The 23,635-nt window shown below is 39.6% G+C and overlaps 1 protein-coding gene across 4 annotated transcripts in view; it reads right to left on the reverse strand.

Moving 5' to 3' along the window:
* Nucleotides 1-22,154, reverse strand: part of SLC10A7 (solute carrier family 10 member 7) — a 254,752-nt gene extending 232,598 nt beyond the window's left edge. For all 4 annotated transcript variants that reach the window (XM_047091249.1, XM_047091252.1, XM_047091251.1 and 1 more), the window contains exons 1-4: nucleotides 21,867-22,154; nucleotides 12,372-12,454; nucleotides 6,208-6,344; nucleotides 1,199-1,274 (exon numbers count right to left, since the gene is read on the reverse strand). In XM_047091249.1, coding sequence (XP_046947205.1) covers nucleotides 1,199-1,274; nucleotides 6,208-6,344; nucleotides 12,372-12,454; nucleotides 21,867-21,966 — 396 coding nt within the window. In that variant the 5' untranslated portion in view covers nucleotides 21,967-22,154. The remainder of the gene's footprint in view (nucleotides 1-1,198; nucleotides 1,275-6,207; nucleotides 6,345-12,371; nucleotides 12,455-21,866) is intronic.
* Between the last annotated feature and the right edge of the window lie 1,481 nt (nucleotides 22,155-23,635).

Below are 23,635 nucleotides of genomic sequence, written 5' to 3' on the forward strand. Positions count from 1 at the left end.
CAGAATAAATAAAGCAGATGAAAATAAAAACAAATGTTAAGAAAGCGAAATCTTAAGAATGAATTGAAGTAGAAATATTTTTTTTTTGAAGTAGGAATCCCTTATATTCTCCCTCATTCAATAGTATTCTTTGCTAAATGAGAAATTGGAAGTGGAAAAGGAGGAATAAGCTACCACCAAGTCCTTCAGTATGAAGTTGTGGTACCTTTCAGCCAAAAGGAGCCACCTCTGTGTAGCCCCTGAAATGGATGACTGCTGTCCCAAAACGCAAGCACTCCGCCCCAGTCCCCCAGCACTTGCATAATCTCTTTGAACTCACCTTAGAAACCCTGCCTCATTTCTCCTTTTTACATCGCCTTCACTTGCCATTAAATGTATATGGACCCAGGGCCCCTGGGTGGCTCAGTCGGTTAAGCATCCGACTTGGGCTCAGGTCATGATCTCACGGTTTGTGAGTTTGAGCCCCATGTCGGGCTCTGTGCCGACAGCTCAGAGCCTGGAGCCTGCTTCAGATTCTGTGTCTCCCCTTCTCTCTGCCCCTCCCACACTCATGCTCTGTCTCTGTCTCTCAATAATAAATAAACATTAAAAATAAATTTTTAAAAAATGTATATGGACCCTTTTTCCAAAAATGTAGTTCGCTACAATTTTTTTAAATATTTATTTATTTTTGAGAGAGAAAGAGCACAATCAGGGGAAGAGCAGAAAGAGAGGGAGACACAGAATCCAAAGCAGGCTCCAGGCTTTGAACTATCAGCACAGAGCCTGATGTGGGGCTTGAACTCACAAACTGTGAGACCATGACGTGCCAAAGTCAGACGCATAACCGACTGAGCCACCCAGGCACCCCAGCTACAAACTTTTTAAGAACTAAGGAATGGCCATAGAGCTGTTGTTGGCTCATTAGTCTTAGATGAAAAGTACCTTTCCTTGGATTGCTTCTTTGGTCTCCCAATTTCTCACCGAGGTAGAAAACTCACTATCTCTATTTCATTCATCTCCCTTGCTCTTCTCTTTGAAATCCTCACTTTCACTCATCATCATTAATTTTAGCACCATCCTAATTTATGAATCTACCTACACTTCTCTCATAAGCTGCTATAGTTATGCATTCTCTGTGATATGACTTCTTCATTATAAAATTTAAAAATAAAATAAAATATAAAACAAAAGCACGGCATTTAGCCCTATGACTCACCTCATTTCCACCAACTGCCTTGGTTAAAATCACTGCAGAAGACACAGGGGGAGGCATGCAGCCTACTGTCTGCAAGCTGGAAAATCAAAGAAAATGCAATTATCAGTAGGGTTTTTTTTTTTCAATTATAAACAGCAATGCTCAAACTTTCAGCTCATAAAAAAACATATTCGCGATCATGTGCTTCTTGAATTCAAACAGTAGCAAATTCTAGTACCTATTCTAAATTTAGTTTTTACTAAATTATGAGTCTACTCCCCAGATCATGACAAGAAATCTATTCTCTTAGTTTAGAGTAGAAAACACATTGTAAAACTAGGAGTAGTAAATCTAAATACTAAAGATATAAAACATTACTTACCATCTAAAGGATGGATATACATCCCAGATGGATAGAATATACATTCTAGACATGGTGAGCAGCAGCTCACTAAAAGTAGAAAGTTCATACAGGGAGGGAATAGAGGACACGGAACGCCTGATTTAAACATATTTTAAGTCCAGATTACAGATATTTCTACTCCCTTTGGTAAGAATTTATCATCTAAGCTTCATGCAATGAATTTATATTACCTCTGAAATAAGAAAAAAAGAAAAAGTTTTAATTTATTTTGACTGAAAACACAAGAGCACACATTTTTCATAGAATTTCCAGCTCAATTCATATCTTTTAAGGTCTATTTTCCCAAGTGATGCTTAAGTGGTCTTTCCTATTATCGATTCCCAGTCTCTGAGCCTTCCTTATGACCATCACTAATCATCACTGATACTTACCAAGCATTTACCATTTGTAGTAGATACTACTCTAGACACTTTTCTCATTGATTCCTTGCAAGTATTTAACATAAATTCTCTTACTGGGGGCCTCAACTCCTTCTCTCTTTACTCACCTAGATTCAGACTTATGCCCCTTCTACTAGTAAAAGTGGTAACCTTAAAAAGTAACAGGTGATCTCTTACTCACCAAATACAGTATCCTCTTCCCCATATTCATTCTCATTCCCTTCTTGCTTTTCAAAATATTCTATTCTTTTGGTTGCCATAGTACTTCATCCTTCTAATTTATCTCCTTTCTTTTAAACCAGCCCCTTCTGACTTTTTGCTGACTCTCTTGCATTCTTTTCAATCTTATTTTCAAATCTGAATCTATATGAATATATACAATTTTACATTTCTAGCCCTAACCACCATTCCCCAAATTATAGCTGCCTGTGACTGCCACTTCTAACTGAACATGTCTAATAGTTTCTAAAACATCAATTTCATCTCTGAATTTACTTATTTCTGTCAATGGGATAGTTTGTTGTTGTTGTTGTTGTTGTTGTTGTTTTTCCTAATGATCCAATTTGAAACTTTGGAGTTACATGTGGCTCCACCTGCTTCTCATAAATCAATATATTACCATAACCAACTTTCTATTCTTTTCCATGACTATTGCCATCATCCCCCTTCAGATGTTTTTTTTTCCCCAACTTTGGATTTTTGTAAATGCCTACTGAATGTTCTCTCTACCTCCACTCTTTCCCTTTTACATAGCAAGGTAAAGAGGACGTGCTCAAAATATTTATTGCAATGACTGAAACATGGCCCTGAGGTAAGAGTCTGCAGCTCCCTCAAGTTAGCAACATACTGTGTACTCTCAAACTAGGGTGGGGAACGCTGAAAAAGTGAGCTAGGAAAAGCTTTCTGTAAGGGAGTTAGGCTAAGTGTAAACTCCTTTAAGCTCAATATCATGAGGTGATAATTGTATCTTAGCTTCCTAAGACTGCAAGCCCAACTCTAATAACACCCAGTATGATGCTATCAGATTAATCTTTCTTACTGACCATGTTTTAGTACGTTATTCTCTTGTTTAGTGCATTTCAGAACTTCCCATCATCTACAGATGCAGCCCCAACTCCTCTGCCCAGTAATTCAGACCTTCTGTAACGTGGCTGTAAGGAAATTTTTTATTCTTGTCTCCCACTATGTTTTATTTTTGAATTCTCTACTTTAGGAATTCACAACCTTTGCTGAACCTCTTACCTTTTAACCTATTACATTACTTATCTAACAAATCATATGCTGCCCCACTGTGGTTGATTACTATTTTATATCTCTCACATTCCCTGACTACATTGGACATTCCCTGAATACAAGGAAAATGAGTTAATATCTTCCTATTCCTTGAGTGCCCTTTTCATGGGAAACACTCAGTAACTATTGGTTCTTAATATGCATCATAAAAAAAAATTTAAGATACGCATCATACTTTGCTGCTCTAAAATGATGTCATGATACTTATGTGGCACTTTATGCTTTTCACTGAAAATTTTATGTTCATTCTCTCAAACTCAATCTGGCCAAGACAGTGGTCTTGATTTCCCCTTCTTATACTACTCTGTTTCTCCTCAGCTAAGTAAATGATGCCACCAATTACCTAGTGGCTCACACCCAAAACCCAGAAGTCATCCTTGATTCCTCCCTGTCCTTCTCTCTCTACATCCTATCCACCCAGAGGTTCTGAGAGCTCTAATTTACAATACACTCTCCAATGTCCGTTTCTCTCTACCGCACTGCTACCTTACCAGACTAGCCTCCAAACTGGTCTCCTACCTTTCTCTCAGCCCCTCTACTATCTATTCTCTATGCAGCAGCCAGAGCACTACTTTGAAAATATAAATCAGACCACGACACACCCTCATTTAAATCCCAGCGGGAGCTTCCTGCTGCATGCAGAAAAATACTTGAATGCTTTCACCAAGGACCTATAAGGCTCTGTGGGACCTGACTCCTGCTTACCTTACCAACTCCAAGTCCTATTATTCTTCCTCTGTATCTCCAGGATCTGGCCATCCTTGTCATTTTCCTGACCCCAGAACATACCAGGCTTGTTCCTGCCTTAGAGCCTTTGCACATCCTACTTCCTTTGCCTAAAACATTCTGCCCCCGAGAACTCTGCCATCTAAATTCATCACTGGCCTACCTACCCAACCACTTTTAACTGTATCACACTGTGTTTTACTTCCCATCACTGATCTCTATCTTGGTCATCTACTTACTTGTTTATTGTCAATCAACCTAAGTCTTCCCAATGTGCAAAACTAACTTGCACTTTTCCATTTTTGTTCACTATTCTTTCTCCAACACCTATTATAATGCCTGGTACATAGTGGGAACTAAACAAGTGACTTGAATAAATGAATAAGTGATCTCAATTGAGATCCTCAACATTATTATCAAGCAGACAGTAAAAGTATGACTATCCTCACTATTTATAGGCAGGAAAATTGAGGTTCAAGACTATTACATGACTTCTTCAGTTAGGGATGGGGTCAGAAAGCAACCTCCAGACTCCAAGTTCAGTATTTTAACTATTATACCATGCTACTAAATTATAGTTAGTTTTAAACCACTTCAAATAATTTTTTAAATTCATTAAATCCTTTGAATAAACATGATGGCATTTTTATGGAAGAAAAGTGTCTAATAAAAATCTATTGTTAATTCAACTGTCATAGCAAACATAAACAGAACAAGTAAAAAGGTAAATGTTTGCTCCTTATATATTTTTTTCTTTCCTGTACTTCTAAAATACTTACATTCAGCCACTATCTGCCTACGTTTGGTAAGATATAGAATATACAAGTTAAAGTGCCCAACTGATGGCCTACATTATACACATGCACACATATCTTACATCTTCTCGTCCCTTCCATCTTTCTCCCAACACAGCTCTTTAAAACTTCCAGAACAGTATCCATCCCAGAACCTTAAGATTAAACATTTTAAGATTGTGTTAAAATTAAGAGTACACTTACTTTGATGATCACTGGGTAATATATAGAATTGTCAAATCACTGGATGCGTAGGTGGCTCAGTCGTTAAGTGTTCAACTTTTAATTTTGGCTCAGATCATGATATCACGGTTCATGAGTTCGAGCCCCACAATGGGCTCCACGCTGACAATGTGGAGCCTGCTTGATATCCTCTCTCTCCCTCTCTCTGCCCCTGCCTCTCTCTCTCTCTCTCTCTCAAAATAAATGAATAAACTTTAATTGTCAAATCACTATACTGTATACCTGAAACTAATATCACACTGTAGGTTAAATATACTGAAATTACAATTTTTTTTAATGTTTATTTATTTTTGAGAGAGAGACAGAATGCGAGCAGAGGAGGTGCAGAGAGAGAGGGAGACACGGAATCTGAAGCAGGCTCCAGGCTCTGAGCTGTCAGCATAGAGCCCAAAGTGGGGCTCGAGCCCACAAACAGCGAAATCATGACCTAAGCCAAAGTCAGACGCTCAACAGAGTGAGCCACCCAGGCGCCGTGAAATTACAATTTAAAACAATTTACTAATAAAACACTTAGAAATCAGAAAGAAAAAAAAAGATTGTGTTATAAAATTCTTTGATGAACCTTCTTGATGAACACTATCATTTTAAGGGATAATAATTTTTAGGGGTACCTGGGTGGTTCAGTTGGCATGGCTTCATGAGTTCAAGCCCCGGCTCCAGCTCTGTACTGGCAGCATGCAGCCTGCTTGGGATTCTCTCTCTTCCTCTCTCTCTGCCCCTCCCCTATTTGTGCTGTCTCTGTCTCTCTCAAAATAAATAAATAAATAACTTTAAAAAATTTTCAGGGATAATAATTTTTAAAGTGTTCTTTTTTCCTTATAAGATACCACACATAAGCCCTTTTGTATATAGTTGCCACAGAAACAATAACGTCACTACAGATGCCTCATTAAAAGTTTGCCCTTCGGGGCGCCTGGGTGGCGCAGTCGGTTAAGCGTCCGACTTCAGCCAGGTCACGATCTCGCGGTCTGTGAGTTCGAGCCCCGCGTCAGGCTCTGGGCTGATGGCTCGGAGCCTGGAGCCTGTTTCCGATGCTGTGTCTCCCTCTCTCTCTGCCCCTCCCCCGTTCATGCTCTGTTTCTCTCTGTCCCAAAAAAAAAAATAAATAAAAAACGTTGAAAAAAAACTTTAAAAAAAAAAAAGTGGGCCCTTCAAAATATTTAAACGTACCCTTTCAAAAGCCACTCATTGATGGGTGTGATTGATAAAAGCTGAAGAAAAAGCCATATTGTTGCTGGGAAGAATGCAAGCGTAAAGATCTGGATGAAAAGGTGCAGTTTTATATGCACCAAAGCACTGGTCAGCTCCTGCAAAAATGAAAGACACAAAATAGCAAAGGTAAGAATATTATTTTTCCCAAGAAAGGCTGCTACTAAAATAACATCAAATAAATGAGTTTTTAATTTGGAATTATTTCAGAGCTAAAATTTTTACCTCTAAGCATGAATAGACAGACTTATGGAAAAAAAAGCAGTATTTTTATATAAAATTTCTGAAATATTCTAATTTCTTTGAATATATAATATACCCCAACGATTCAGATTTGTAAAATTCTGGACCAAAACTGAGCTAAGTACCTGTACGGTAGTATAGATCTGAGGACTGTTGACACTATAAACAAATAGGCATGTAACTACTTAAGGACCTATCTCATTTTAATGAAATGATTAATCTCTAGCAAGGCCTCACTTTAGCAAGATGTTACCAAATCTACACACAAATCATAATTTTTAAAAATGTTTTTCTCAGTAATATTCTATAAATCAAAATGGCTTTTTCCCCAAAGTCAACTTTCTGGATTTCCTTGCTAATGCTTACAGAACAGCAGCAATGTGCCATGCTCTGAGCCTGTCACTTTATGTATGTTATCTCATTTCATCCTCACCACAGCCCCCATTAGATATTATTATCCTATTTTACTGAGGAGGAGATTGAGGCTGAGAGCTACTGAACAATGAGGCTCCTAATCAAACTCATTTCTGGTATGCTAGCAAACCCCTCTCTTCTTCCATCATGTCACACTACTGCCCCAGAGGGAAGAAATTCACACTAAACACGACATACCAGGCACGTTATATGCCTAACAGCTGAAAACAGATAATGAGGTCAACTTTGGGGTTCAAATAGGTACAAATTCAAAGGCCTTTGCATTTGAATTTCTTTGAGCCATGTGGTTATTCCGTTGAAATAAAACAAACTCAGAAAGTAGTGGAAAAAGTAGTACAGTCCTATAAAACATGCAAGAAGTCATTAAAGCACCTCAAAGATGCCAGAGATTCCCCTGTTATAAACATAGCACTGTAATGTCTACCCTAGTTCAAGTAAGACATTCAAGAGATCCTTGGCCTCAGAGACATTAACCAAAGCTCATCAGTTTAATGGACAGGACTCATTTCCCGTGTGAAGACACACAGCAGTGCCAGTGTAGTCACAGAACATCCCAAATGACATCTAAGGAATTTCTGGCAAATGGAAAACACCGGGCAGACCAGAAGCCACACCAGGTCCATGGATCAGATCGAAGATTAAAGGAGCCATCCTAATACAGTATCCGAATTTTTAAAGTTCCACCCCAGAGAAAACTTGAGCACCAGCAGTGCCAAGAATTCGCACAGTTCTGACACCAAATGCCACTGAGATATACTCAGAGGTATTTGATGAATGCCAAATAAATAAGATTCTAATTTTTTAATAGAAACAAAATGATCAGCCAGAATGCAATAACTAAAGCATTTGCATATACTTCAGGTACGAATATGAAACAGAATAACTTTTCTGAAAAGTAATTTGGGAACATATATCGAGGACTATAATACAATTCGCATTCTTGAACCCCCAAAATGTTATGTCTAGGTACTTGATCTAAGGATATAATAAGTGGTACAAGCATTTATATGCAGAATTGACCACGACAGCATCATCTATTATAGTAAAATCAGGAAACGAGTTAAAAGTCCAAAAACGGATGAATAATTAAATAAATTAAGGTACAACCAGACTGTTATAAGATTAAAAACCATGTTAAAACTGTGTTGACAAGCATGTGGGAACACAAGGTCCTTCCCGACTTAACCGATAGGAATATAAATTGGCACAATCTAAGGACAGCAATCTGGCAACTCATTCCTTCAGTCAACAAATACCGAGAGCCCAGCACTGTTCTAGGTACTTGGAGTATCTGTCACAACTTCCACTGCATGTATCATGTGGCTTAGCAATTTCACTTCCAGGAAGTAATCCTTCATATTTTCTCCCAAATGTGGGAACATGGGCAATTTTTAGGTTATCCTTTGCAGCAAAACCTAAATGTCCATAAATAGAGGACTAGTAAAATATAGCATGACACATTCATACAACGGAATGCTTTCCAGCATACAAAAAGAAACAAGGAGTTCTCTACATGTTGATATGAAACAGTCTCCAAGATATGTTTTCTGAGTAAAACAAGACAGGGTGGCAAGCAGTACAAAATACCTCAGCTTGAAGGGGTGCAATACACATATGTTTTACACAGAAACTATTAACTATGGAAAGATACACAGAAACTATTAACATTAGTTATGTCCACATATCTGATAGAGGGGAGAAAAGAAGACTTCTCATCATGTACACTTTTGTACTGTTTGATTTATGTTCATAAAAGTAAGCAAAATATAAATTTTATTATATATGAAGAAAAATTATATTAAAATATTAAATTATATAAAAAATTACTATACAGTGTCACATAAGAAAAAAAAGATTATATATGTGTACATGTACATGATACTATGCAAGTATATGTATATATATATATGTATACTTACAAATATATAATTTTTTTAAGTATTTCATTTTTAAATATTCTATGTATAAAACATGTTTAGGAAAAAAGGGACCAAAATCACAGAGATGTTAATGCTAGTTATTTTTATTCTTTCTAATCTTTCTACAATACGTACATACTAGTTTTATAATCAGAAAAAGTTACAAAAAACAAAATTTAGTTTAAAAATACTAGCTGATCTAATATATGACAATTATAAACAACTGTCATTGCCTCAGGACAATGGAACAATAAAGAATCCGGCAAAATGAATCACAAAGGCCAACAATGTTGGGTCATGAGAGGCCTCTTAACAACAGGGAAATAATAGGCATGAAGTATCACTAAGATTTTAAGACTATCACAAAAACCCAGGGTTATATATTTTCCATAACTTCTTCATACAAACATAAAGATAAAATAAGGTAACAAGGAAAAGAAAAAACAAGTAAACACTGTAACATCCAAAATAGTATTACTCCATACATACCCATACAGAGTTTAGGGCCACGTACTCAAATAAATGCCATCATGAATAATTGAAAAGTTGATTCTGCATGACATTTTATTTATTCACATGTAATACAGGTCAAATTCCATTAAAGTAAACTTAAGTAAAGATACTCCAAATATTTATTATACCAGAATTATCACCGACAGTATCGAGAATTGCTTAAAATCAGGCACTCTGAGATGTAGAAATATTTTCATTTACACACCAATTTCCCTTCTAACCCTTATTTGACCTTCATTTGATTCATTTTCTGAGAAATCAGCCTCATAGCTCTAGGCTGGAAACAAGCAGCATGAACGTAAAGTTTAGAAGTTGCTATATTTACTTCTAAGGTAATAGAACTTCAAAAAATAATCTGTTTAGGAAAATAAGGAAAGACCTGTACAATCTGCCCTACTCAGGACCCTTTCCAGGCCCTGAGCATCTTGCCCATCTTTGGTTCTATCTCAGTGCTAAACACAGTGCTTTGTAGCCACAGACACCTCATAGGTATTTGTTTATATGAGATTGATCCTGCCACGGTCTATTAAGTGACAAATCCTCTGAAACGGTAGCTCCTAATTAGCTAAACATCAAATATATTTCAAATGTGACCTTACTTGACTTGAATACAATAAATTTTCAGAAGACATTTCAACAGATATTTTAAAATCTAGAAATCAACAGTTATAAGACTTAAGATTTAGCATTAAATTTTTTTAGTATTAACACAGAGTTCTTTATGATTTTAATAAATGAGCAAAACAAATTTTAGAATATACATCATTCCATCAATGAATGGGTAATACTACGTGAAATGTTCAATATAAATCAAACTTGAATGGGACCAATGTGAATGCTCTCAAATAAACTCAAGTCAATAATAACTTACTGTCTCCTGCCTGCAAAAACACACTATTCTAATAAGGTTCAAAAATAGTAGTCCCAGCTGAAATAAACTTAAGATTATTAACTAGAAAACAAATAACAACAAGATTGCTACCTGCTAACTTAAAAGCATTGGTTCAGTTGCCCAGGAAATTAGCAGGACTTAGACGGTTTAACACTATACAATGATGCAATCTAAAACACCTTCAACTGAATGGATCTTGAAAATGACAATGTAATACAGTGAAAAGGGGCATTGGTGGAAGAAATGGCTTTGATGGCTACTTAGATACCGTGATAAAGCACAGGATCAAGGCATTTTATCATTAGATCCAAATTAGCTGGAATACTCTGAAGGTTTCCTAGGTGCTTACAGAAGAATTTGGTCCTTAGAGAAATGCTGATAGCTGTGACGTTCTTCCTTCTTAAACTCCTGCATCCCACAAAGTTGGCTGCTTTACAGAATCACATTAAGCAAGAAGCTAAGGAGTGAGAGAATCAAGTCTCTTGCCAGATTTCTCATGGCATAAGTAACAGCTGTAGCCGTTAAGCAGCCACCAGGGGACATAGTTAGAGCAACGTCCCAAGTAGAGGACTTGGGTAAGGCAGCTGCTCACAAAGGGCATTAGCCAAGACCATCAGGAAGATCTCCAAAGAATAGTCCAGCACCATAGGGGTAGCAAGTATTTTTCTGTATCACTAGGCCCCACATTTGAGAACCAGTAGAATGAAGGTGGTGACAGAAAAAGCCTGTGCCCTGTAAGCACTGATCATAGTCCTTTCATGTCAATGTAATTTGCAAAAACTAGAATTTAACATATTTAGGAAATCTCATCCTATGTCAGTTATTTTCAATAGTAGTGAGACTATTCAGGATTTTTGAGACATAATTTCACAGATACCATACATGGATCCCATCTATCTAAAAATAATGCTCCAATAAAAACATTTATACCAACCAGATAACTACAGAATACATAAATTTACTAAAACCGTATTTTTTCCATGTTGCTACTAGGATGGTCCTTGTAACTAAATTTGGTCCTCATTCCAATCACACTTAAAATAAAAAATAAGTAAAGCAAAACATGATGCTGAAACAAAATTTTAACTTATAAAGCTATTTCCAAAAAAAAAAAAAATCCTTGCATAGTAAGATTTCCCTATCTACATAAGAATAAGCATCTTAGAATAACAACTTTAAAAATCCTAAGTAATTTCTTCAAGAGCAAATAGGTATTTTTTCCTATATTTTTCTTCTCCTTTTTTGTTATAAGCCAAAAGAGAATCATAAATTCTATTTATTCCTCTCTTGAATGTTAAAAATGTCTGATTTCTTTAATTCTGGGAGAATTCCATGTTCAGCGACACACTGGTCAATAAATAACATTAACTATATATCTTCATGATAAATTGTGACATAGTATGAAAAATCTCAATTTTTTTCTTAAAATACTTATTAATATTTAATAGATATACCAGCAAAAAATATACATTAAAAATACAAATTGGTGGGGCGCCTGGGTGGTTCCGTCAGTTAAGCCTCCGATTTTGGCTCAGGTCATAATCTCACTGTTGGTGGGTTCAAGCCATGCATCAGGCTCTGTGCTGACAGCTCAGAGCCTGGAGCCTGCTTCGGATTCTGTGTCTCCTTCTCTCTCTCTGCCCCTCCCCTGCTCATGCTCTGTCTCTCTCTGTCTCTCAATAATAAATACATGTTACAAAAAAATTGTTTTAAATACAAATTGGTTAAAAGTTGTAACAGGTATCACTTGAGCAGCATGAGTCCTGAGAACAAAAGTTATGGAAACCCAACTAAACATCAACTCAAATGTGCCACAGCAGTCACCATCATATTGACCACCATAATCTGAGGAAGACCTCAAGTGGATGCTTCATTCAGTGCAGTTGCTGTATTAAAAACATACCCATTATAACCACACCCTCAGGGTCCATGTTGTTCAACTACAAAATTTCTCTAATAGGTGGGTTCAAAACACAAGTCCTTGCTGAAGTCATCTTCTATTGTAGTGAAGCTTTTGGACCATAGTTACATACATCTTTACAAAAGGGTTCTGATATTTCAAAATAATAAGCAAAAACTAAATTTTTCTCCCTGCTTTTGATATGCCCCATAGGTGACAGTACCTCTGTTTTTAATGATAGTCCACTGTTAAAGAATATTGTTGCAACAGCAATGTAGGAGACCGTTATTTCTGGCTTCAGTGGTCCTAAAGAGAGAGAAACAAGTTACTGTTAGATAAGAATTGCCAGTAGATAACTTGGTATGAAAGAAGAATCCATTGAGGGAGGGCAAATAGTACTTCAAATCTTAGTGTTACCCTTACTATACTACTGTTCTGAAGAGTTAAGTATTTGCTGTGATGCAGTCTAGCTCCAAAAGAGATTTTCCAGAAGGCAAGGACCATGGCTATCCAGTTCAGCACAGTATCCTCAGACCAGCAGAATAAAAATAAACTGCTCTCATATAGGAGAGCAAATAGGCAACATCCTTCAGTATGACGTCTAATTGTATCTACCACAGTATCAGTGCTTATACAACAATCAAAATTCCCCAAACTAGGAAAAAAAAAAGAGAGAGAGAGAGAGAGAGAGAGAGAGAGAGAGAGAGAGAGAGAATCAACGGAAGAAGCTCCCTTCTGTTTAGCAAATATTATTTTATTCCTTCTAGGATACCAGAAATAAAAACCTATATTCACGCATACATTCAGTTCAGCCCACGGGTAGTCATTCTATAAAGATGTACTGAGAATTTACTATGTGAATGAAATAATACATATAGAGTAATACAGTAGTAACAATATGTTAAGTTTGCAATTATTATTACACTGTGCCAGGCCCTGGCTATACTGCTGTGAACCAACAGGCCTAATCTTTGCCCTCTGGAAAATCCTCTCTGGAGTTAGGGTGGCATCACCCCAAATGTGTTAACACTATGAGGACAACAGCAGCAACCCTAACTAATATTTACTTCATTTTGTCACCTGTATACAACTCTCTTGAAGACCTAATATATTAGCCAAAGAACAACATGCTTTATATATATATATATATATATATATATATATATATGAAGTTTATTGTCAAATTGGTTTCCATACAACACCTAGTGCTCATCCCAAAAGGTGCCCTTCTCAATACCCATCACCCACCCTCCCCACCCTCCCACCCCCCATCAACCCTCAGTTTGTTCTCAGTTTTTAAGAGTCTCTTATGCTTTGGCTCTCTTCCACTCTAACCTCTTTTTTTTTTTCCTTCCCTTCCCCCATTTCTGGGGGAGTTTCTGTTAAGTTTCTGTTAAGTTTCTCAGGATCCACATAAGAGTGAAACCATATGGTATCTGTCTTTCTCTGTATGGCTTATTTCACTTAGCATCACACTCTCCAGTTCCATCCACGTTGCTACAAAGGGCCATATTTCATTCTTTCTCATTGCTACGTAGTACTCCATTGTGTATATAAACCACAATTTCTTTATCCATTCATCAGTTGATGGACATTTAGGCTCTTTCCATAATTTGGCTATTGTTGAGAGTGCTGCTATAAACATTGGGGTACAAGTGCCCCTATGCATGAGTACTCTTGTATCCCTTGGGTAAATTCCTAGCAGTGCTATTGCTGGGTCATAGGGTAGGTCTATTTTTAATTTTTTGAGGAACCTCCACACTGTTTTCCAGAGTGGCTGCATCAGTTTGCATTCCCACCAACAGTGCAAGAGGGTTCCCATTTCTCCACATCCTCTCCAGCATCTATAGTCTCCTGATTTATTCATTTTGGCTACTCTGACTGGCGTGAGGTGATATCTGAGTGTGGTTTTGATTTGTATTTCCCTGATGAGGAGCGACGTTGAGCATCTTTTCATGTGCCTGTTGGCCATCCGGATGTCTTCTTTCAAAATTTTTTTTTTTTCCAACGTTTATTTATTTTTGGGACAGAGAGAGACAGAGCATGAACGGGGGAGGGGCAGAGAGAGAGGGAGACACAGAATTGGAAACAGGCTCCAGGCTCCGAGCCATCAGCCCAGAGCCTGACGCGGGGCTCGAACTCACGGACCGCGAGATCGTGACCTGGCTGAAGTCGGACGCTTAACCGACTGCGCCACCCAGGCGCCCCCGGATGTCTTCTTTAGAGAAGTGTCTATTCATGTTTTCTGCCCATTTCTTCACTGGGTTATTTGTTTTTCGGGTGTGGAGTTTGGTGAGCTCTTTATAGATTTTGGATACTAGCCCTTTGTCCGATATGTCATTTGCAAATATCTTTTCCCATTCCGTTGGTTGCCTTTTAGTTTTGTTGGTCATTTCCTTTGCTGTGCAGAAGCTTTTTATCTTCATAAGGTCCCAGTAGTTCATTTTTGCTTTTAATTCCCTTGCCTTTGGGGATGTGTCAAGTAAGAGATTGCTACGGCTGAGGTCAGAGAGGTCTTTTCCTGCTTTCTCCTCTAGGGTTTTGATAGTTTCCTGTCTCACATTCAGGTCCTTTATCCATTTTGAATTTATTTTTGTGAATGGTGTGAGAAAGTGGTCTAGTTTCAATCTTCTGCATGTTTCTGTCCAGTTCTCCCAGCACCATAAGAACAACATCCTTTTAAAAGATGTAGTTCTGAGAAAATGCCATTTTGTACTTATATACCAGTGGTTCTCCAGCAGGAGCAATTTTGCCTCCTATAGACATTTGGCAATGTTTGGAAACTCTTTTTTGTTGTTATAATTCAGCAAGTGGGGGGGTGTTACTGGCATCTAGTAGACAGAGATCAGGAATTCTGCTAAACAACCTGGAAAGCACAGACAGGACAGCCCTCCCAACACCAAAGAATTACCATGTCCAAAATGTCAATAGTGCTGAGGCTGAGAAACACTGGCATATGCCAACATTTCAAAATCTCATCATCTCATATTTGACATTCTATTCAGCCCTCTCATGCTGAGCTGAATAGTGTCCTCCAAAATCCATGTCCCCCCAGAACTGACAAATGTGACCTTATTTGGAAATTGGTTCTTTGCAGATGCAATCAAATCAAGATGGGGTCTTACTGGATTAAGGTGGACCCTAATCCAATGACTGGTATTCTTACAAGTATAGGTAAGTATGAAGACACAGAAAGATGGCCATGTGTAGACTGAGGCAAAGCCTGGAATTGTATTACCATAAGCCAAGAAACACCAAAGACAATTGGCAACCAGCCCAAGCCAGAAGCCAGGAAGGATTCTTCCCTAGACCTTCAGTGGGAGCGTGGCCCTTAGCTTCAGAATTCTAGCCTCTAGAATAATTTCTGGAAAATAAATTTCTGTTATTGGAAGCCACCCAGTTTGTGTTTCTGGTGTGGCAGCACAGAAAACTAATACACTCCCTTAAGCAAAATAACAGGACCACATTCATGGCTCTTCCATTCCCTGCAGCCCCCACCATACCCACAGATACTGCTCAATAAGTAAGACCAAGCTCGGGAAAAATCACCAGTCAACAAATGCTTACTAAGCATCTACTATATTTTAGGCATTTGTAGTATCTCAATGAACAAAAAGAAACAAAGATCTCCTCAAACATGGCAACAAATTCTTATATATACGTGCTATTTACACAAATTATTTTGTTGAGATCTGAGAAAAGGGAACAAAAGGAAGAAGGCAAGAGCAAAAGGCATTATATTTCATGGCAGTAAAAGTGCTCCAAAACTTAAAAAGAGGTGCATTTTTTTTTAAATTTTTTTTTCAACGCTTTTTATTTATTTTTGGGACAGAGAGAGACAGAGCATGAACGGGGGAGGGGCAGAGAGAGAGGGAGACACAGAATCTGAAGCAGGCTCCAGGCTCTGAGCCATCAGCCCAGAGCCTGACGCGGGGCTCAAACTCACGGAGCGCGAGATCCTGACCTGGCTGAAGTCGGACGCTTAACCGACTGCGCCACCCAGGCGCCCCAAGAGGTGCATTTTTTATACTTGTGAGTGAATCTGTCTCTGCAGCTCACACTTAGAAATAATATTTCCTCTACAACTGAGGAAGATGATTCAGGAACAGATTTTAAAGTCAAGGAATCCAGCTTGTTTTGGAAGTAAACGTCTTCCAAGAATTTTAAATACCTTGTTTGTTCATTTGTTTCTTTGAACTCATTTTTATTTTCCTCCAATTCCCTTCTTTTTATGAGACCCTATTCTTATCAAGTACACCTCTGCCCACAGCGGTACCCCAAAATTTCCATAAAGGATGGGTTAAAATTAGCAATGTGGTTGTAAGGTAGAGCCAGGGAATGTGGCCAAAGATGTATCTCCACAGCAAGTGCATGGCATTTATTTAGATTGCGTGTTTCTTTGGGGCAGCTACAGCATCTGCTTTAGTTGGCCAACAATTATATGTTTTAAGAAGCTAACCCTTCCCACATTCCATGCATACATACATAAATACACATGATAACTATGAACTACTTGGCATAATTCCAGGCTTTTAATCTTTTAAAGCTTAGAGATAGGGTACATTGTCTTTTATATTAGATGCACATCTAAACAACTTTAAGCCATGGAAGAACATGGTGAGGACATTTCATGGCTTCCTACAATGTACGTTTTATTTTATTTATTTTTTTTTTAATTTTTTTTTAATGTTTATTTATTTCTGAGACAGAGAGAGACAGAGCATGAGTGGGGAAGGGACAGAGAGGGAGGGAGACACAGAATCAGAAGCAGGTTCCAGGCTCTGAGCTGTCAGCACAGAGCCCGACGCGGGGCTTGAACTCACAAACCATGAGATCATTACCTGAGCCACCCAGGCGCCCCTACAATGTATGTTTTAAAAGGGAAGAAGGAATTAATTCTGATTTGGAGAGACCTAAAGCCCCTTTGAGATGTGATCAACTATCAAATTGCCCAAATTGGGAATGGAAACCTAGAAGTCACACAGGGTTGAAATAAACATTTGGTAAATATTTGCACAGAGGTGAGAGTTGAGACTACATATAAAAATGAGATATGAAAAAAAAAAGAGATTTGGCCCCTCTCCAAGGCAATGATTACATCCTCCAAGTCACCAAAATAGATCTGAATAAGACCTGGATCTTCAGGTGGCTATAAAGTTCAAAGTAGAAATACAAGTTTTAACTTTTCCTATAAATAAAAGAAAAAAAAATGTTGATCAGTAAAAATAGGATAGGAGAGCAAAATCAGGAGAAAAATTACCCAGAAAAACAAGGTAATTTTTGGGCTCCTCAAATCCACGCTTTTAAAAGGTGGGGGGGAGATAAAAGAAAATGATTTGGAATGCTTAAGAATGCAAGGAACTATTACCATTTTATAAAATCTACTCATCACCAAGTACATTTCATTTATAAACCTATAATCTAAGATATTCATGCTAACACACTTAAGCTTTAACATGTTTCTGCTTATGTTTTTTAATGGAAAAACGAAGCAGTTTCCTTTTAGGATTTATGTCTTATTAATGTCAATAATCTAAATTAAGATGCAAGTAGAACTGAGAAACTTACTCTGTATTTCCAAAGAAGTAAACCTTTCTCTTCCCGAGAATGAATAGCACAGTGTTACTCTGGTCAACTCAAAGGTGTGCATAGCTCAGCACTTCCCTGGGTTGCACTGGAACAGATTATCAGCACCTCAAAATCTGCACATTTACATTTACCCTGGCTCTTTATTTTCAACTTTCTTCTACATATTTAAAAATGAAGGGGCGCCTGGGTGGCTCAGTCAGTTGAGCATCCAACTTCAGCTCAGGTCATGATCTCACGGGTTGGTGAGTTCAAGCCCCGCATCAGGCTCTGTGCTGACAGCTCAGAGCCTGGAGCCTGCTTTGGATTCTGTGTCTCCCTCTCTCTGCCCCGTCCCTGCTCATGCTCTGTCTCTCTCTGTCTCTCAAAGATGAATAAATGTTAACAAAATTTTTTTTTAAATAAAATAAAAATGAAATGTACCTGAGTAAAAAGAACAGTGAACTAAGAATTAAATTTTCGAGGCTAGTACATGTTATATTTTTTCTCATTTGGAAAGTCATTCAATGTCTCTAATTTTAGGGTTTCCACTACCTATAAATTTCCTGCAATATACAACTCACCTATTGGCTATACAGATTGTTTTCAAAGGGAGGTCAGAACACAGGTTTGATATGTTAAGTGTAGAAACCTTGCATTTACATATAAAGAGTATAGTCGTTAAAGTATTGATCCAGGTAAAGATGAAGCAAACATCTTAAGTTTAAGACTACCAAAACTTTTCCTATTTAAAAGAATATCTAGAAAACCGTTCTACTGAAAATTGTTCAGGGGCGCCTGGGTGGCTCAGTCAGTTAAGCATCCAACTCTTGGTGTCGGCTCAGGTCATGATCTCAGGGCTTCGTGGGTTGGAGCCCTGCACTGGGCTCTGTGCTGACGATGTGGAGCCTGCTTGGGATTCTGTCTCCCTCACTTTCTCTCTCTCTCTCTCTCTCTTGCTGCCCCTCCCTGACTCGTGCTGTCTCTGTCTCAAAATAAATAAACTTAAAAAAAAAAGTGTTCAGTCAGTATGAAAGCACTAAAAATCACATCCCTGGGGCGCCTGGGTGGCTCAGTTAGTTGAGCTTCCGACTTTGGCTCGGGTCATGATCTCACGGTTTGTAAGTTCGAGCCCTGCGACAGTCTCTGTGCTGACAGCTCAGAGCCTGGAGCCTGCTTCGGATTCTGTGTCTCCTTCTCTCTCTCTGCCCATCCCCCGCTTGTTCTCTGTCTCTCAAAAATAAATATATAAATGTAAAAAAAAATTTTTTTTTTAATAAAAATCACATCCCCAAGTGTACACAGCACATAAATGGAACCTTTGACTAAAAATTACAAGTACAAACAGGCACTTTAGACCATTCCAAAGAGCAAGATGCAATAGAAACATTTTCAGCAACCATTCCTCTCCTTGTTCCTAGATTTTTGTTGTTTTAACTTGTGAAGCGAAAATGTTATTTGGTACTATTTGGAGGTTTATTTTTATTTAAGAGGTTTCACAGGTGGGAAGGTCAATTAAAAGCTCAACAGAATTATCAAGAACTTAGCCTGATAGCCTATATAAGAAATCCCAAGAGGCCTGGGTGGCTCCGTCAGTTGAGTGTCTGACTCTTGATTTGGCTTCAGGTCATGATCCCAGGATTGTGGAATCTAGCCCCACTTCGGGCTCCCCACTGAACATGGAACCTGCTTAAGATTCTCTCTCTCTCCCCCTTGGCCCCTCTCCCCTGCTCACGCTGTCTCTCTAAAATAAAATTTAAAAAAAGAAAGAAAGAAAGAAATCCTAAGCAATCATTTGTTTTACTTTTTTGGAAAAAGTAACTTTTATACATGGACAGTTATCAAATCATCTGAGTACACTGTTATTTCATTTTTGCTGATTCTGCTCTGCGTTTTTAGGCTAAAACTTAAGGCATGGAAAATATCTTTATTGCATAGAACCCTTCTTTACAATAGTTATTCATTTTAAATTATTTTTTGCCAAGAAAATGTGTATAGATTTTGCAACTAGTATGAAATAAAGGGAGAGCCCTGATGTCCAGTGCCTCTTCCTTGAGCACTGACCTCAGGCCTCAGTATCTTCATCAACTGTAAAAGTAGCATGTTAGTTTAAAATACTTAAAGGTTCCTTTTAGTTCTTAACATTCTATTCTTTTTTTTTATGTTTATTTTTTTTATTTTGAAAGGGGAGGGGGGAGGGGGGAGGGGGAGGGGGGAGGGGGGAGGAGGGAAGGGACAGAGAGAGAGGGAGACAGAATCCCAAGCAGGCCCTGCACCGACAGCTCTCAGCCCAGAGCTCCACACAAGGCTCACCAACTGGTGAGACCATGACCTGAGCCAAAATCAAGAGTGGGACACTCAACCAACTGAGCCACCCAGGCACCCCTTAACATTCTACTCTTATAATTAATTAAAGAAATGAATTATCCTGGATTAATGGCACAAGTACCGGCAAAAATGGGAAGCATTTCTAAGATACAATAATACACCAAAACTTCAAGAAGCAGAGTCAGAAGGAACAAACAAGATTATAGAATCCATCTTGCACACACCACTTCGAAGAAGCCCTAAGGAAATGATTCCGTGTTCAATAACCCTTCTTCTCACAGCATCCTTGGAATGTAAGATAAAACGTATTTTACCTAACCTAGCGTCTGCAGATTTAAAAGTTGAAGATAATATATCACCTGTAATTACACCTTAAGAATGAGCAAATAATAGATCTAACACCATAAAATAGAAAGTGTGCTACTGAAGCTAGTTAAGTGTGCATTCCAGATCACCACAAAGACACCCTAACTTGAATTCTGCCTATCCAGCTAGTTCCAGGGACAGAGGGTACTCATTTGACAGAACTTGAAATACCAGCATTCACAAGTTTGCCAAAAACTCCCGGAGAAGCTAGGTCAAAGATCTTCAGAAGAAGAAACCATGATGAATATCAGTTTTATTCTCAGTTATATATTCTACACATTTTGTACCAAGTTGAATATAGAAAGAAAAAAAATACACACAAAAGTTTTAGTCCTCACAGTCTTTGTTCAAAAAATTCCTTTTAAAATGTTCCCTGAAGCTACTTCTAAATGGAGAAATTGAGGGTGGATGCTTGAATGAACCACTGTTCTAATGAGAGATATTTCACTCCCTTCCATCATGTTTTAACAAAAAGGTACATATAACTTCAAATATCCTTCTGAGCACTTCCTAAAAAATTGTGTGCTCACTTCGGTCCTTATTTGTCCCTGTTGTATGACTGACCGTATTAAAACTGTCAATAAAGGTGAAAGGTGACAAGGTCAAAAAGACAATGAATTGGAGAAATTCAATTAATGTTTATGAAGAAGACATGAGTGTGTAAGGGTGAAACCGCAGGGAGGAGAATAAAAGACTAATGATATTTCCACCAATGCCCACCCCCACATTACACGGCTCCTACTATTCAAAGATCTGAGTATGATTTTAGCCTGCCTACACTTCCTTGCCAAAATACACACTGCACATAGTCTAACACTGCCTGTATCTGTTAGAGTACTAGCAACTGAGTCCGGGCAGCACACGGAAGTAGTGTCCTGTAAGGAAAAAGTGCAACGTGTCAGTCGGCTTGGGAGTTTCTGGAGCGGTGGCAATTGCAGCAAATCATCATTCTGCAACATGTGGGCCACGAAGTCTGAGTCGGAGAATGAAAGGGTGTCCCTTTTTCTTCCCCCACCCCCCCCACCTTTTTTTTTTTTTTTTTTTAAACATGGGGCCGGTAAGGAGGAGGGATCCGGAAATAGACAAGGTAATGGTGGCCACTCCAAGATAGATAAGGAACTCCTGGCAACCTAGCGTCCCTTGGGATAGGATGCTACTATGAAGGCAAGAGGAGTTAAGTTTCATTCTCAGTAACCTCACTCCCTAACACTAAGGATACTCATAGATTGTTCGCGGAAAAGGTAACTTGCGTTCAAATTCATTTGCCCCATTCCTAGCTACAGTCTCCAAGGCTGACAAATTAAAACAGCAGCAGAATGGGCCAAAGGACACCCTGAGCTGGTCAGTGCCCTTGAGAGAAGCAGACACTTCCCAATTACGGTTTCCCCTCCTTTCCAAGACTCGAAAATTAGTTCTGAAGTGAGAATCGCGATGGAGCGTTCAGAGGTGCAGCACTTACCCCCATTCACCCCTATGGACGGCTCCAGTTTAGCTCCGGCGATCGCCAGCACTATTCCAATCATGAACCATTCTTTCCTCATTCTCTCCAGCAGCCTCATGTTTGTTAGGGTGGGTGGGTTTTGTTTATTTGTTTGGCTTTTTTTCTTTTTAAGCTACGATCGCTTAATCCCCGAGGCGTCTCCACACTTTCCACGGTCCCTCCAGACATGCAGCAGAGCAAGTCAAATTGCCACTTGTAAACTAAAGACCTGGGGGTTGCTCCGGCGGCTTTGAGGAGGGCTGGGAGTAGTAGTATCCAGTGACAGGAAAGTCTCACTGAGCGCCGCCATCACTACCACGCGCCTCATAATAGACGCGCATGTTACCACGGCAGCTCTGGCCGACGCTCCCAAGTGCAAATGCTCTGAAGCGAACACTTGGGCCAGGTCGGCCAGCGTAGGCGATCGTATAAGGGAAGCTGGCTGCCCGGTAGGGCTGACAGACTCGCTTAACGCCAGGACCTGCAGAACCTTAGGAATTGACTGGTACAGGGAGAGACGTTAGGCTTCACAGCCACTTAGCCTTATCGAGCGTCTCGCTCCGACGAGCCTTTAGGCACAGCTTCCTACTCTCCTGGAACACATCCACGGAGAAACTTCCTTTTGCTTTGCCATGAGCCTACGGGAAGGGCTAGCGTGAGTTCTCATTCAGCAGCTGCGGCGGCGGAGTGCGGGGTGGTTTTTTTTGGGTGCGCTTCTTCGGGGCATTACGGCTCTTCCCCGACGCCGCGTTGACGTGTGCGCCGGGGGAAGGGGAGGCCACTCTGAGTCTTCAGGTTCTTGGCTGGAGCTCCGGGAGTTAGGGGCGCTCCGAGCTCTGGTCGGAAACGCGGCTCCCTCTTTGGGAGAGCTTTAGCCCAGAGGACGGGTTGAAAATTGGGCGCGTCGAGCCGACGCCCAAGTCTGCAGGACCCCTGCCTTCCAGCATCCGCGACATCCCTGGAGGGCGGGCGGGACCCACCAGGCCAGTCGCCTGTGGGACGCTCGGCCCGAGCCCCCTGGCCCACACCGCCCCCCCCCTCCACTCCCGTAGCGGAGAGGGAGGTCCACAAGGTTCGTCCCCTCTCGGGCGCTGGGGACCAGATCTTCCTTGGGGGGCACTGGTGAGTGCTCAAGCTCCCTTCCTGCGAAGCTAAGAGGCAAAGTGAGGTCTGAGCAAGGGAGTCTGGAGGGTGCGCGAGTGCAGGGGCTTGCTTGACTCTCAGGGCTTGCCCACCCAAACAGCAGGACACGCGTGGGAAGGGGATCAAAGACCTCAAGGCAAGAATGGTGAGGAGCCGAATTGAGGGGAGCTCCTGACCTTTTCCATTGGCCCTCGTGCTGTATTCTCTGCTTCCCCCAGTTTCTCCCTTGAGGTGTGTTCTGGCAACCAGTGACATTGATCGTTTCATGGATGGACTTTTCCTTCTAGACCCAGCAGGAGCTTCTACTGCTCCCCAACATGCACCTAAATAAATGACCAAATAAAATACTATCTAACATTTCGAAGTAGTGTGGTGTCTGATGCTTACTTAAATAGGTAACTACGGAACCTCAGGTTTGGAAGAGACTTCTAGGATTGTTCAGTGATGCCGGACTTTGATTCTGAATTTATTCAGAGATTGAAAGAGACTCATTTTGTAATTTCATCTACTTGTTTAGCACTATCTGATGACATGACTTGCTATCCAAAAACGAAGCCAGTTTTTGCAGTTATGCTACCGGTTGTAGGTTACACAGTGTGGAGTGT

The sequence above is a fragment of the Lynx rufus genome, unplaced genomic scaffold (assembly GCF_022079265.1).
Source record: "Lynx rufus isolate CCGP_SWC_20201006 ecotype Redwood Valley unplaced genomic scaffold, mLynRuf1.p SCAF_3, whole genome shotgun sequence".
NCBI lineage: Eukaryota > Metazoa > Chordata > Mammalia > Carnivora > Felidae > Lynx > Lynx rufus.